We start from the raw sequence: 13,072 nt of genomic DNA on the forward strand, positions 1-13,072 counted from the left end.
GGGCTGCTTATCACACGAGAGAAGAAATCCCCTGGGCCTCAGGTCCTGGCCCTGAGCTTCCTGTGGTTGGCGGCTGGATGTGATCCTCCCTCCAAGGCGCCTTCTTTGCCCTGGGCTGACCCAAGGGGACAGAGGCCATCTTTGCCAGCTGACGAGGGGGAAGCAGCCTGCACGGCTCGGGGAGTGTCTCGTCCCCCATTCTGAGCCCCTGTGAGGTTCCACCGCGATGGGGGCTCTGGCTTAAAGCAGCCTGAAGGGGCTTCCCTGGTTGGACTCAGGCCTGGCAAAAGTGCCATGGAGCCACAGGAGTGGTGGCACAATGCCCGACTCAGGGGACACCCCCTGATGCCACTGGAGGCCCCCCTGGTCCCCTACTCCATCTCTCTGGACGCAGCATGAGAGAGAAAAGCTCACCCCAGACTTCTGGTACCAAGGAGGGCAAAGGGCCATTCTTCCCCACGCGCTTGGGTTTCTCTTTGGAAGCAGAACTTTACGATGTCACTGTGGGACGACAAGCACTTAAGATGCTCTGTAACAGAACAGATGGCTGGTCACACCACAGGAGGTGAGGGAACAGATGCAGCTGCTGCCGGAAAACCTCAAATTAATTTGGACAGTTAACTAATCAGACGCTGCAGCCAAGGCAGGGCTGCCTTGTGCATGTGGGAGTGTTGGTGCCACAGGGTGACGGGGGCTCCCGAGGGCCCCGGAGAGGGGCTGCGCCACCTAGAGAGTGCAGCCCCTGGAGTCACAGCCCCGCCAGAGGCGAGACCCCTGGGGCTGATGATTCGCGGCCTGGAACAGGGCTCCAAGAATGTGCACTTCTTTATTTCTAATGAGACAGAGTCTCCCTTAGTTGTCCAGCTGGCCTCGAACCCTGGGCTCCTCCGGCCTCAGATTCCTGAGCAGTTGGGACCCCGGGCACATGCCATCACACTTGGCTGGAGAATTCGTATTTCCAACAAGTTCCCAGGGGCTCCGGAGTCTTCGGGGCCACTCCAGACCACACTTTAAGAGCCATAACTCTAGGTGAACTCCATTTGAAAGCAGCTGAGATATAGCATATTCAAAAGTTGTGTGTAAATACCACCACTAGAAAATTCTAGATGACTTCATTACCCCCCATAGAAACCCAGTGCCCAGCTGACGTTGCTCACCCCCTGGCCTTCAGAAACCACTAACTTATTTCTGGCCCCATTGATTGGACTGGCCTGGGCATTCCATTGAAACGGCATCGTAACATGTGGCCTTCAGCATCCGGCTTCTGTCACTTCACAGTGTTTTCAACATTAGTGTTTATAGCAGCTAAACTGTGGAACCAACCTAGGTGCCCTTCAACAGATAAACGGATAAATAAAATGTGGTATATATACACAATGGAGTATTACTCAGCCATAAAGAAGAATGAAATGATGGCATTTGCTGGTAAACGGATGCTAAGTGAAATAAGCCAATCCCCCAGAACCAAAGGCCAACGTTTTCTCTGATATGTAGATGCCAATTCACAATAAGCGTGGTGCTGGGAAAGAATAGAGGGGCTTTGGATTAGGTAGAGAGGAGTGAAAGGAGGGGAGGGGGAAGGGGGTAGGAAGAAAAGTAGAATGAATTGGACATTAACACCCTGTGTATATCTATGATGACATGACTGGCGGGACTCCACATCACGTACAACCAGAAGAATGAGGAGTGATACTCCATTTACGTATGATGTATCAAAATGCATTCTACTGTCATGTATTAGAACAAATAGAAAAAAGATCCTGAGCCCCTTCTCCACGATGCCCTATTAGCTCTTTTAAAAGCTGCTCAAAGCCAAAGAGTGGAAACCAGCCACATGTCCACCCACTGGAGAATGCACCAGGCGAGGCCTACCCAGTGTAAGGGAGTATTACGCAGCTATAGAGGGACAGAAGTAAACAGGTGCTCCAACATGGGGACACCTGGAACAGGCCAAGTGAAAGTTGTCATTCACAAAATGCCACATATCACATGATTCGTTTATATGGAATGTTCAGAAGAGGTAAGTCCAGGGAGACAGGAAGTTGATTAGTAGCTGCAGGGCCTGGGGGCAAGGACAGTAACTGTTCATGGTTACGGGGTTTCTCTGGGGGATGATAAAAATGTCCTAAAATTGATTGTGGAGGTGGTGGCGTGACTTGGTGAATACACTAGGAGCCACTGGATTGGGCACTTGAAAGGGATGAATGTGACCCCAAGTGAATACCATCTCAGCACAGCCACCTCGTGGACACGTAGAGATGCTCGGCCACCGTGGGAGCTGGCTGGTTCCTGACCTGAGCCCACAGTCGTGCTCGGTGATTGACAGGATGCCTCTTTGGAATCCTGGCCTTGACTTACAGGGTCAGGAGGTGCTCAATCTGTGGTGGCTCCCACGACCAGGGCAGGACTGGTCCAGGATCCCACCATAAGAACTCTGGGGCCCGGGCCATGCGGAGCCCGAGTGGAGCCACCAGGAGCCGCGGCATCAGCAGGCTCCCTGGTTTTTCCAGCTGAGAGGGAGCGGGGGATCATTGAGGGCCATTTCTGCAGTGCCAGCTTCCTGGGCTCAGAAGGACCCAAGACCCCCTCCTCCTGGCCAGCACGGCGCTCAAGAGCCATCTAGAGCTGAAGGGGGCGGGGGGAGGGAATCTACTGAGCACCTACTGTGCACGCAGCGGTGTGCAGTGACCGCGGCTACATCTTCACATCCACTGTCCAGGTCAACCCAGACCCTGGGGGCATCAGCCGACTTGTGGATGAGGGACAGAGGTTCAGGGAGGTGACGCCGCTGGCCCAGGGTCACTCAGGGGTGAGAGGCAGAATTAGGATTCAAATCCAGGACCTGGGGCCTGAGTCTGTCCCCGCCGGTCCCTGGCAGCACAGGAGAGCTGACATGGGTCTGGCCATGGCCCATCCCTCGATCCCTCGATGCTGCACGGGTTCCCAGCTGGCCCCGAGGACTTCCCACGGCCCGGCCCTGGTTTTCCTTCCCTGGTCCTGTGATGCCTTCTGAGGACCCAACCTGGGAGACTCAGTCCTACCCACCCTGAGGATGCTCCATGTCCCCGGCCACTGTGCAGTGGATAAGCCATGAGCTAAGATGGGCGTGAGAAGTCCTGCCACTGGACACGTGGGATTTCCCTGGCCTGGGGTCTCGCTAGCTGGCTCTGGCTTCCTGTGCTTCCCTGCCTGTGCTGGGGTCCCCGTCCCCTGGCTGCCATTGGCACCTGAACCAGTCTCAGCCAGCTCAGGCAGCAACTCTGCCCCTGCCCCCTGCTCAGCACACGGAGAGGGACAGGAGGAAGATATGACCTGCGGTCTCCAAGGACACACCTGGAATCCCATCTGTGGGGACAGGGGGAGCTGTCCCTGGGACCCAGGAAGCCAGGCCTGTTCCGAGGGCAGAGAGTCGGGCATGGCCAGGGAGTTCCCTGCACTCGGCTCACTGAAGAGCCAGGCCCAGGGGAACTTCTGGATCCTCTGGTTTGAGGAAGAAGGTGGGTCAAGTCCAGCAGGAAGGGATACACTCCCCAGAGGGCAGAGAACCCGGGGACAGGAGGCCCCAGCCATGGGTTCCAGCCCTCCGGGGTCAGCTCACCCTCCACCCTGGGAAGCAGCTCATCTGAGACTCCACGGCTGTGTCCGGAGGAGCCCAGGTCCCAGGACAGGAGGTGGGAGAGGCGGCTGGTCCCGGGGCCTCCCCGCCATCCCAGTAGCTGGAGGCTTGAAGGAGTTGGAGACCAGCTGTCCTTCCACGTGTCTGCCCCGCTTTACAGAGCAGGATCTGGCCCAGGAACAGGCCTGGCCCTGGCTTTCCTGTAGACCCCGATGGGGGCTGTACTGGGGCCAGATTCAGATCAAGTGGCCGGTGGTGGGTGGTGGCTGTGGCCTCTCAACCCCACCTCTGTGAAATGGGGACACCAAGTCCCACCTCACGGAGTGCAGGACAGGTGTGCAGACCGCCCGAGAGCAGCCGGCCCTGGCCCAGCCCTGTAGTCTGCCAGTTTCCTGGAGTGACGCTGCATCTCGATGGCTGTGACAACAGCTGTCCTTGGCACTGGTGTCCAGGCCCCAAGGGACACAGGCTCCTTTGGGTGCTGAGGGTTGAGTGCCTTCAGTCAGCCCCATGTACTCAGCAGAGGGACCTGCTGCCCGCAGGACTGCCAGGGCTGCCAGGGTGGCACACAAGGACACGTCTGCACCTGTCAGGAACTCAGGCCCGTCCTGCTTTAGTGACCCTTGAGTCAGTCCTCGGGGTGGACATGCTGCCCCCCCACCCAGGACCCTGCCATGTGGAAATACTCCCTCACCTGGTGACTCCATAGGGGACCCAGGATCTGGAGACCACCACCTCATGTAGGGCTCAGTGTCTAGATGGCCCCAGGGCCAACAGCCACCCAAGTCCAGTGTGGCCTTGCTCCCACCAGACCAGGCGGGTAAGCAGGGCTCCCGGGCAGGTGTGTTGACGTGCCAGGATGCACAGGGGTGGGCTTAGACGCCAGTCCCCTTGCCTGGCCAGCACAGGGGGGCCTTGGGAGGCTAAACCCCAGTGCCAGACTCCTCTGGGAAAGGCTGGGCGGTGCTGACCGGGGACAGCAGTTCCTAACTCAGCTGGTCCCAGGAATCACCTGGAAAAGCATCGAAAATGAGGATCCCAGGCCCTGCTCCAATCCCTGAAATGCACCAGTTCCGAGCTGGCCCTAGGCTTTGGGAAGAGCCTGCCGGTGGCTATGAGGGGCAGGTCCTGAGCCTCCAGTCCAGGAACTCCAGGGAAACCCCGGGACCCAGCGGAGCCCGTATCTTCAAGCCGCAGCCGGGGGCAGAGTGACAGCCCGACCGGCTCGGGCCGACTACGTGGAGACAGGAGCATTTCCCCAAAGATGGGGCAGGGCAGCCCCCGTGCCCCCAGAGCCCCTCCTGAATCAGAATTCTTTTCAGGAAAAAAACATCAAGTTCTGGCTTTGAAAGTTCTGGAATTCTGCTGCCTCTGAGGATGGCAGACACCAAGACAGAACCCCAAAAACAGGCCCCCAGAGCTCAGGCCTCGTTCCCCCTCACAGAAGGCTGGGGTAAAGCGAAGGCAAGGGGTGGGCCTGGGGTCCTCTTGCACGAGCTCCTGAGTTCACCCATTCCACAGAGAGCCACTAAGCACCCACTGTGTGAAGCTCGGTACAGCCGTGAGCAAAACAGACAAAGGTACCTGGCCCTGGAAGCTACCCTTTTAGTCAGGGAGACACACAAGAAAAATATAAAGTATCTTAAACAAGGTGGTCTGGGAAGGCCACAGCGATAGGATGTGTGTAAGCAGAGCCCTGAAGGTGGCGAGGGATGAGCCCGCGGGTAACTGGGGGTAGTTCATCCCAGCAAACTGCAGTGCAAAGGCCCTCAGGCAGCCTGGAATGGCAGCCAGGACACCAGTGTGCCACAATACAGATGACATATTCCTTGAGGATGTCCTAAGCACCCTGGTGACCCGAGGTGGCCCCTCGGCACCAGCCCTCTACCTCCCTCGAGGATCCAGGCCTCTGTGCTGGAGACCAGGGCTCGGTCCCGATGGAGCCCACGGAGGCATGGCTGGAGCACCCAGCACCCACCCAAACGTACCAGGCATGGAGAAGGGGGACAGGAAGGCAGTCTCCACTGGCTCTGGCTCTGGGGGTGGCGGCTGGGGTGGCGGCTGCTGCTCCTGGTCCTGCTGAGGGTCCTCGGGGTTTTCCACGGGGACATTCCCGTTCTCGATGTTCTCGTGTGTCCCGTTCTGAAGCGGCTTGCTGCTCACACTGTTGGCCGAGCTGATCAGTCTCTGCCGCTGTGGGCGGAAGGCAAGGCAGACACGAGCAGGTGACACGGTGTCACGCGCCTGCCCTGGTCCCTGGTCCTATGTACACCCAGCTGACAGATTTCCAGGACAGAGTCCCCAGGGTCACACTCAAGGAGTGTGCACAGGGCCTGACGGGCAGCCACCTGGCAGAGACCATAGCAGGCCACACAAGGAAGGACGAGGGTAATGAAAGAATAAAGACGTAGGAAGGAGGGGCTGGGCTGGGTCGACCCCCAGTTCCCCCGCAGGCTCCTTCTTGACTGAGACTGCACTGGAATCTGCTGGCCCCTCTCTATTCGTGTGGTTGGTGAATGACTTCACCCGACAGACACCCCGGAGCCATCCAGTGCCCCGGTGATGGTCGGTGGGAGGGTCAAAGCTCTAATGCAGGGAAAATGTCCAGCATCTTCCTGGCACGGAGCAGGCGCCCAGTAAATTGTGGCTACTTTTACTAGAAATGGTCAGCCTCGGGTGCAACCCTGTGGGGTGAAGGAGGCGGTGACCAGACAGGCTGGTTCACAAGAGGCAGGGGACACCAGGGGTGCGCGAACTTCTGGGCCCTTGGTAGCTCATCTCAGTGGCTTTGGCCAGGACAGAAAGTCCAGGAACAGCCTTGGAGAAAGCCCTCCTTCCCCGTGCCCTGAGTACCCAGCCTCTGCAAACAAGGACCCCCCGTGTCCCCTCCCTCCGTGTCATAGGCACTGCTGCCACTGAATGATTTGAGCTTTGCAAACCTCTCTGTGACATTCTGGAATTAAGATGTCAGAAGAAGAAATGAGCCCAGAGGGTCTTAATAAACAATTTTGAACTGGGCACCTGGGGTTCTGTTCTCCCCCTGCCATGCCACATGGATCCTGGAAATCACGGCTTCAGCAGCAGGTGTGTCCTGCCAGTGTGTACCCCTGAATCTTCAGAGCTGGACTCCGCCTGTCCAACAGCCCAGACAGAGAAACTGAGGCCCAGGGAGATTGAGTTAGTGGCCAAGGTGAGATTAAAACTCCGGATTCCCTCCTCCCGAGCCCAGACTCTGGTCTCCATGCTGGCTAACCCCGGTACAGGGAAAGAACATCCCCAGCGGCTTCTAACCGTGGGCCAGGGTAACCAGTATTCACCAGCTCATCAAGACCTACGATGTTCCTACCGACAGAGGCCATAAAAAAATGCTACAAACCCAAATCCCCAAACTCATTGGTTAACAGGCCCTGCAGCACACAGAGCATAGGATTCTTCAGAAAAGTGGGCAGGATTCGCTACAATGTCATCCATACAGATTTTACTCCTTTGGATCAAAATGATTCAAAGCTTGGCACAGTGTTTTCCTTTCTTAACATACTTTGCACGGAGAGGGCCACGACGTATTAAATCAAAGCACAAGTGTTGACCACAGAACCTTCGATGGCTGTGAAGGTGGCTCTGGCCCATAACCTGGGTGCTCATCACAGCCCCCGCCACTGCCTCCGAATAAGGACCTGAGTTCCCACGCGCACACAGAGAGCAAAGACTGCAGACGCCGGCCAGCCAGATGCCAGCCAGACACCCGCCTGTTGTTTCTGAAATACTGGTTAATTAATACTTTTTAAAAACGGTTTTGCATTTATCCCTGAAGTGCCCAGGGCTGGCTTGGATGGCTGGAGGGACCCTTTGCTGCCTGTGGATGATTCGGGCCTCTGGAGGCCCCAGGGCTGCCCTGTCCCTGTCCCGGTCCAGGGGGACTCACCTCATTGATGATGATCCTGCTGGCCATGCGCAGCCGGGTCCTGGGCCCAAACTTGTTGGTGATCATGATGCGCAGGCCCGCCTCGGGGAAGTTGAACTTGGGGGGGCTGGAGCTCAGGATCTCGTCCACCATCACCACGGGGTTCTTGCCGTACTGCGGCTTCTCCTTCACTATGGACACAACGCCAGGGTGAGTGCTGACCTCCCAGAGGACGGCAGCCAGGTGCCGGGGCCACAGACTCCCTCTTGCCCCGAGGGCTTCCTGGGGCTGGGGTCCGGCACCTGGAAGTCTGGGGGCCTGGCTGCAGCTCCTCCCATTAGTCAAGGTGGGCCACTGATTCCCAAAGAGCCACCTGGCATGTTTGACGGCGCCCAGCGGGGCCTGCAGAGGCGGCTCTTGGGCAGTCCTCTGCATCTGGCCCCTTCATCCATGGATGTCCACCTCCCTGTCCTCTGGGGCCAGCCTGGGGCAAGTGCAAGGGTCTTTCAGGCCCCACTAAGCCTCACCAGGGACGTCCACCTGCAGTAGACAGGTCCCAGAGCCTGTCTACTTTCCTTTCTTAACATACTTTGCACGGAGAGGGCCCTGACGTATAAAATCAAAGCACAAGTGCTGACCACAGAAACTTCGATGGCTGTGAAGGTGGCTCTGGCCTATAACCTGGGTGCTCATCACAGCCCCCACCATAACTGTGGCAGGGCCTTCCTCCCCTGTCTTCTCCCTGCTCGGGTGAAACTTTACAGACTGGCAGGGACGCTTCTAACCTTGTTTCCCACAGGGAAGCTGCGAAGTCGAGGATGGGGATCCCGGACCCTGGACCCGGCCCAGAGGCTGGTGAGAGGAGCTGCTGGCCAGCCCAGTGTCTCGGGCGAACCCTACATGCCCTCTCTTTCTCCGGCCCTTTCCTTCCACTCAGGGGCTGACCAGAGCTCCCCAGACCTGGGCTTGTCCCTTGATACCTTCTCAGATATGCTCGGTGCCAGTATCCTGGGGGATAGACCCTGGGCTCCAGATCCCCGGGAGGGCCTAGTAACCGAGCCGCTCATGAGCACAGCACGTGGAAGAAGCCCGCACTGTCCCCTCTGAGGGGCTATGAAAATGGGCAGCTGTCACGCTGCACCAGGTGACATGATCCCACCATGTCCTTCACGAGTGACAGGGTAACCAGGGGGCAGGTCCAGGAAGCACCGTCTTGCAGGAGTTAATAGCACAGAAACGCACAACCCTCCCCACACACACCATGCACACACACACACAGAGGCAGCAAGGCTCAGCAGACAGGAGGCGTGTGGTTAGAAATCAGCCGGAGGCCCGTCGGGGTGCCACGGACACTGACCTCCAAGAGGCGTGCAACGTGGTTTTACTGGTTGTTTAGATGCACGTGTTACTGGGGGGTGACAGCGGGTTACTTACAGTTCAGGAGAGTTAGGGAGCAGAGGCCAACAGATTGGCAGAGGTGATTAGCGTGCGTGGAGCCTGGGGCGGCATCTTGATGGTGGCGGAGATGCCAGGGGGTTATTTGAAGGAAGGTGTTAGTAGCAGGCTCCCTCCACGGGGACCCTCGATCTTGGGGCTGCCATCTCAGAGGCAGGGGCCGCCACAGAACACCGCTGGCTCCGGGCTCCCTGCTGCAGAAGCAGCCCCACCCCAGGCACCACTTGGGGAGGGATGGGACTCAGAAGGAGGGAGACTATGGAGCTTCATGAGGCAGGAGCCATGACCCCTGCTTCCTGGGACACTTTGTCCTGGTGCCACCCATCAGGTGAGAGCATGCCTTGGCATGGCCAAGTTGCCCCAAAGGTGACTTCATTATAGCCTGTTTTCTTGGCAGTTCAGAAGCACAGGTATCGCCCCTCCCCTCCTGCTCCAAGCCCAAGTTGTGCCCAGGGCCAGGGCAGCCTGGAAGGTCCCCTTGTGAGTTCTCTGAGCAGGCTGGCTTGCTATGGCATGGCAGCCGATGGGCAGGTGGCCCTGGCTGTCAGGCTGTGAGCAAGGTCACCTGAAAACCAGCCAGGACACTGATCCACTAGGCTGAACTAGGACCCCCGAAAACACTCAAGTGCATAAAGGTGTTTGCAAGAGTGGCGGGGAAAAGGTCCCCCACGAGGCTGGGTTTTTTAAGTTTTTGATTTTACGTGGGAAACGCTCCGCTGAGAAGAGCCAAGTCAGGGTTGAGAGAGCAGGGGCTTGCTTGCTTGCTGTGGGGCTGAGGATGGAATCCAGGCTGGGGATGGAATCTCCCACTGCGAACAAGGGGTGCCTCTCACAGGGCACGGGGGGGCGGCCTACACTGCCAGCCTCAGGGACTGTAGGCAGTTCTGGGGACTGGCACCTTGCACGCACTAGCCCATGCTCTACCACGGAGCTGCATCCCAGGCCAAGAGGGCTTCCTGAGAGAATCCACCAGCTGGTGGTCCTTGGAATCCTCGGTCGCCCTGTGGTCACCGGGGGCTCCCACCCCCGGTTTGGTCAGGTCTATTCAGGGGACAGCGCACAGTGGCACCCCACACAGGGTCCTCGGGAGCCTTTCATGGGCAGCAAAGACTCAGGCTAAGACACCCCAGGGTCTACGTCTCCAGCTCCAGGAGTGCAGGCCTGCGCCTTGGACCCCCACCTCTGGGACCTCATGCCCTTGCCCTTACTGATGGCCAGAGCGAGACCTGGTCCTCCCTGCTCCCCAGGGATTGAGGGCAGACTCATGAACAATCTCCAATTTTCTAGAAATTACCCTGGACTTAAAGAGACTTGGGGGAGATAAAATTATGGGGAAGCCCTTCTTCTGCAGACACAGAAGTGGTCAAGACGTCATGGCTGAGCTCCCAGAGGTGCCACGTGTGGGGGGTGACAGATCTCCTGGGAGGTGAGAAGCTGAATTCTCCCACTGCAAACAAGGGTGCCTCTCACAGGGCATGGGGGGCAGCCTACTCTGCCAGCCCCCGGGACGGTAGGCAGCTCTGGGGACTGGCACCTGGGGAAGTGGGCATGTTCTGCTGGTCTGAGTGACCCTCCATGTGGTGCTTCTCTTCTTTGCCAAGAAGGTCCAGGGGACCAGGAATCAATCACCATGTATATGCTGGGCAGGGGCCAGCCTCTGTCCCACCAGACCTTGGGACCTGTGATGGGCAGCTCAGAGCCACTGTGACGGTGGAGCTAAAACCCCCAACAGTGGCCAACATGGTCCTGCCCCTCTGAGGACATGTCTGTGAGATGGGCTCCCCCTGGGACATCCTCTGGGCATTCATGAAACACCCACGGAGAGGGAGGGGCAGACCCTCGGGTGGGCAGGGCTCTGGTGCCTGGCTAAGGCGGCCTTCAACACCCAGGGGCAACCACAGGGGGCTGCTGAGCTCTTGCCTCTCCAGATACTAATGGTGACAACTATCAGGCTCAAATGCTGTTCTGGAGCAGGGCAGAGCGAGCTTCCGGCTGGATCCAGATGTTCAGAACCCCTACACTCCAGGAAAGAGGGGAGTCCAACATGAGCAGAGGTGACCAGGCTGCTGTCCCGGGACCCCCTCAGGGCTCTCTAGGGCGGGCCAGGGGCCCTTTTCCCAGCCTTGCTCTTCCTCTGGGCAACTCTCCCTGGACAGACTCCTGCAGGCCTGGGCCTGGCACTGCAGAAACCCCAGGGAGGACCAGCCTCTGTCCTCATAGCCCTCAGCTCCCTGTTACAGGCCCTGACACTGTCGGAGACACTGTGGCTCATCGGAAAAGCCAAAGCGGCCTCCACCTGCTGCCGGGAAAACTCCACGCTGTCACTCTTCACTTTCTCTTTTCTGGTACATCGTCCCTCCATCCTTCTCCCACCTACGCAGACAGACGTCTGAACCACGTCTCAAACACAGACCGTCCCTTCCCACTGAGGGTACATGTGACCAAAGGTAAAAAGGTGACCATATCGGGGGAGTGTGCGTGCGTGTGTGTGAGGAGAGAGAGTGGCTTCCATGGCCAGCTTCTGGCTCCTGTCTGCTCAGCCTTACCTTTCCTCAGCAATGGCACCGAGGGGTCATCATAGCTACCGTCATAGAAGTCATTACCATCTTCCAGCTCGTTGCTGACCGGGTTGCCGTTGGCAATGCTCTTTTGTTTGGTTGTGAAAAAGGCCTGCATCTTCACATTGTACCTGGAGGTCGGGGAGGGCGGGAGGTCAGAGCAGCACAGGGACTCCCACTGACCAGGTGGGGGCATCTGCTGTGGTCAGCACAGCGCTGGCCATGGCGGGCAGCCCGGGAGGGGCTTCACCCAAACTGACAGCCATTCCCAGCAGGATCCTTGGAACAGTGTGCGGGCTGGGGGCACCTGCTCCTGTTGAGCTGGGGGCTTCCTGGCGGGTCAGAGACCTCTTGCCCAAGAAAATGACTGAGTCCTGCAGCTGGACATGACAAACCTGCCCTGATAAAGGACTTCCAGCCCAGCCCATGGGTCAGGCTCGAGGGGCACGGCCACATCTGTTCCTCTTCCCCAGCAGCGACTCGTGCTCACATGGGCTACGTCACTCGGAGGCAGCAGTGCCATCCCCCGAGAGAGGAATCTCTCACCATCCCCAGGTCCCCAGGCTGGCTCCTTGCTGAAGAGCCGCCCGAGGAGACTCCTGCAGTGTGACAGTTTATCTCCCATTCTTACAAAACACGGAGGATATTTTATATCAATGTGAGGATTCTCAAAAACCTAGTGTGTGGCCTTTCTAGAAAATGACCCATAGAGGTGTGAGGAAGAAGAGAAACCCGAACAACTGTCCCCTGCTCTGATCAAAGGTGGGAGCAGGACATGGAAGGGGGTGCCCACAGCCCGAAGGAGGAGGAGGGTACTTACTTCATGATCAGAATGTAAAACCCGTACAAGACGATCAGCACCAAGCCTTCCCACCTCAGAGAGAGAGAGGAGAAGGCGCTTAGAACCCGGAGGCCATGGCCTGGGGACCCAGGGACAGGATGGCTGGGGCAGGCCAGGGAGCAGTGTGTCCTTCCTGTCCCATCCCAGGGCCCATCCCAGGACTCGGGAACACAGGTGGGATGGGCCCGCCTGAGGCTGCCAGGCCAGGGGGCGTCCTCTTGGTGATGGATAGGAGAAGGCCAAGGGGGGATCATCTCAAACACGGGGGTCTGCAGGACCCAGCCAAGCCCCACCGGAAGCCACCAGGAAGGAGGAGGGTGGGGCAGCCACCTCAGGGAGGCAGGGGCCTGGATTCCACTCTGAGAACCTGTGGTCACTCGAGAGTCTGGTCAGGGACCCGAAGAACTAGGGTACAGGCAGAAGGGACCAAGTCCCCAGGGAAGGGGAGGGGCAGGGCACTAGAGCCTCCGGGGCCACCCACCAGGTGTGCGGTGGGGTAGTGGGGAGTCAGCCTGGAATGTTCCCTTGTTGCTCTTTAGAAATGGTCCAACCCCAGGGAGAGCGGGGCTGGGTGGGTTTTGAACCTCTGACCACAAGCCCCCGGGAAGCCATAGTCCTCTGTGAGCTGGGCATGGGCTGCAGTCATCTGGGGAACTTCCTTTGCTAACAGGGAGTCCACAGGCCAACAGAGCCAGAAGGGG

General features: G+C 58.3%; 1 protein-coding gene across 3 annotated transcripts in view; it reads right to left on the bottom strand.

Moving 5' to 3' along the window:
- Slc24a4 (solute carrier family 24 member 4) overlaps nt 1–13,072 on the bottom strand; it is a 132,121-nt gene that overhangs the window by 26,658 nt on the left and 92,391 nt on the right. For 2 of the 3 annotated variants that reach the window (XM_058577760.1, XM_046440623.2), the window contains 4 exons: nt 12,351–12,404; nt 11,519–11,661; nt 7,539–7,708; nt 5,605–5,809 (listed from right to left, as the gene is read on the bottom strand). In XM_058577760.1, the coding sequence (XP_058433743.1) occupies nt 5,605–5,809; nt 7,539–7,708; nt 11,519–11,661; nt 12,351–12,404 (572 nt within the window). The remainder of the gene's footprint in view (nt 1–5,604; nt 5,810–7,538; nt 7,709–11,518; nt 11,662–12,350; nt 12,405–13,072) is intronic. The other variant, XM_058577761.1, reaches the window with a different exon arrangement.

Source organism: Marmota monax, unplaced genomic scaffold, assembly GCF_021218885.2.
Source record: "Marmota monax isolate L192 unplaced genomic scaffold, Marmota_monax_Labrador192_F-V1.1 WCK01_AAM20220418_F8-fsc00017, whole genome shotgun sequence".
Lineage (NCBI taxonomy): Eukaryota > Metazoa > Chordata > Mammalia > Rodentia > Sciuridae > Marmota > Marmota monax.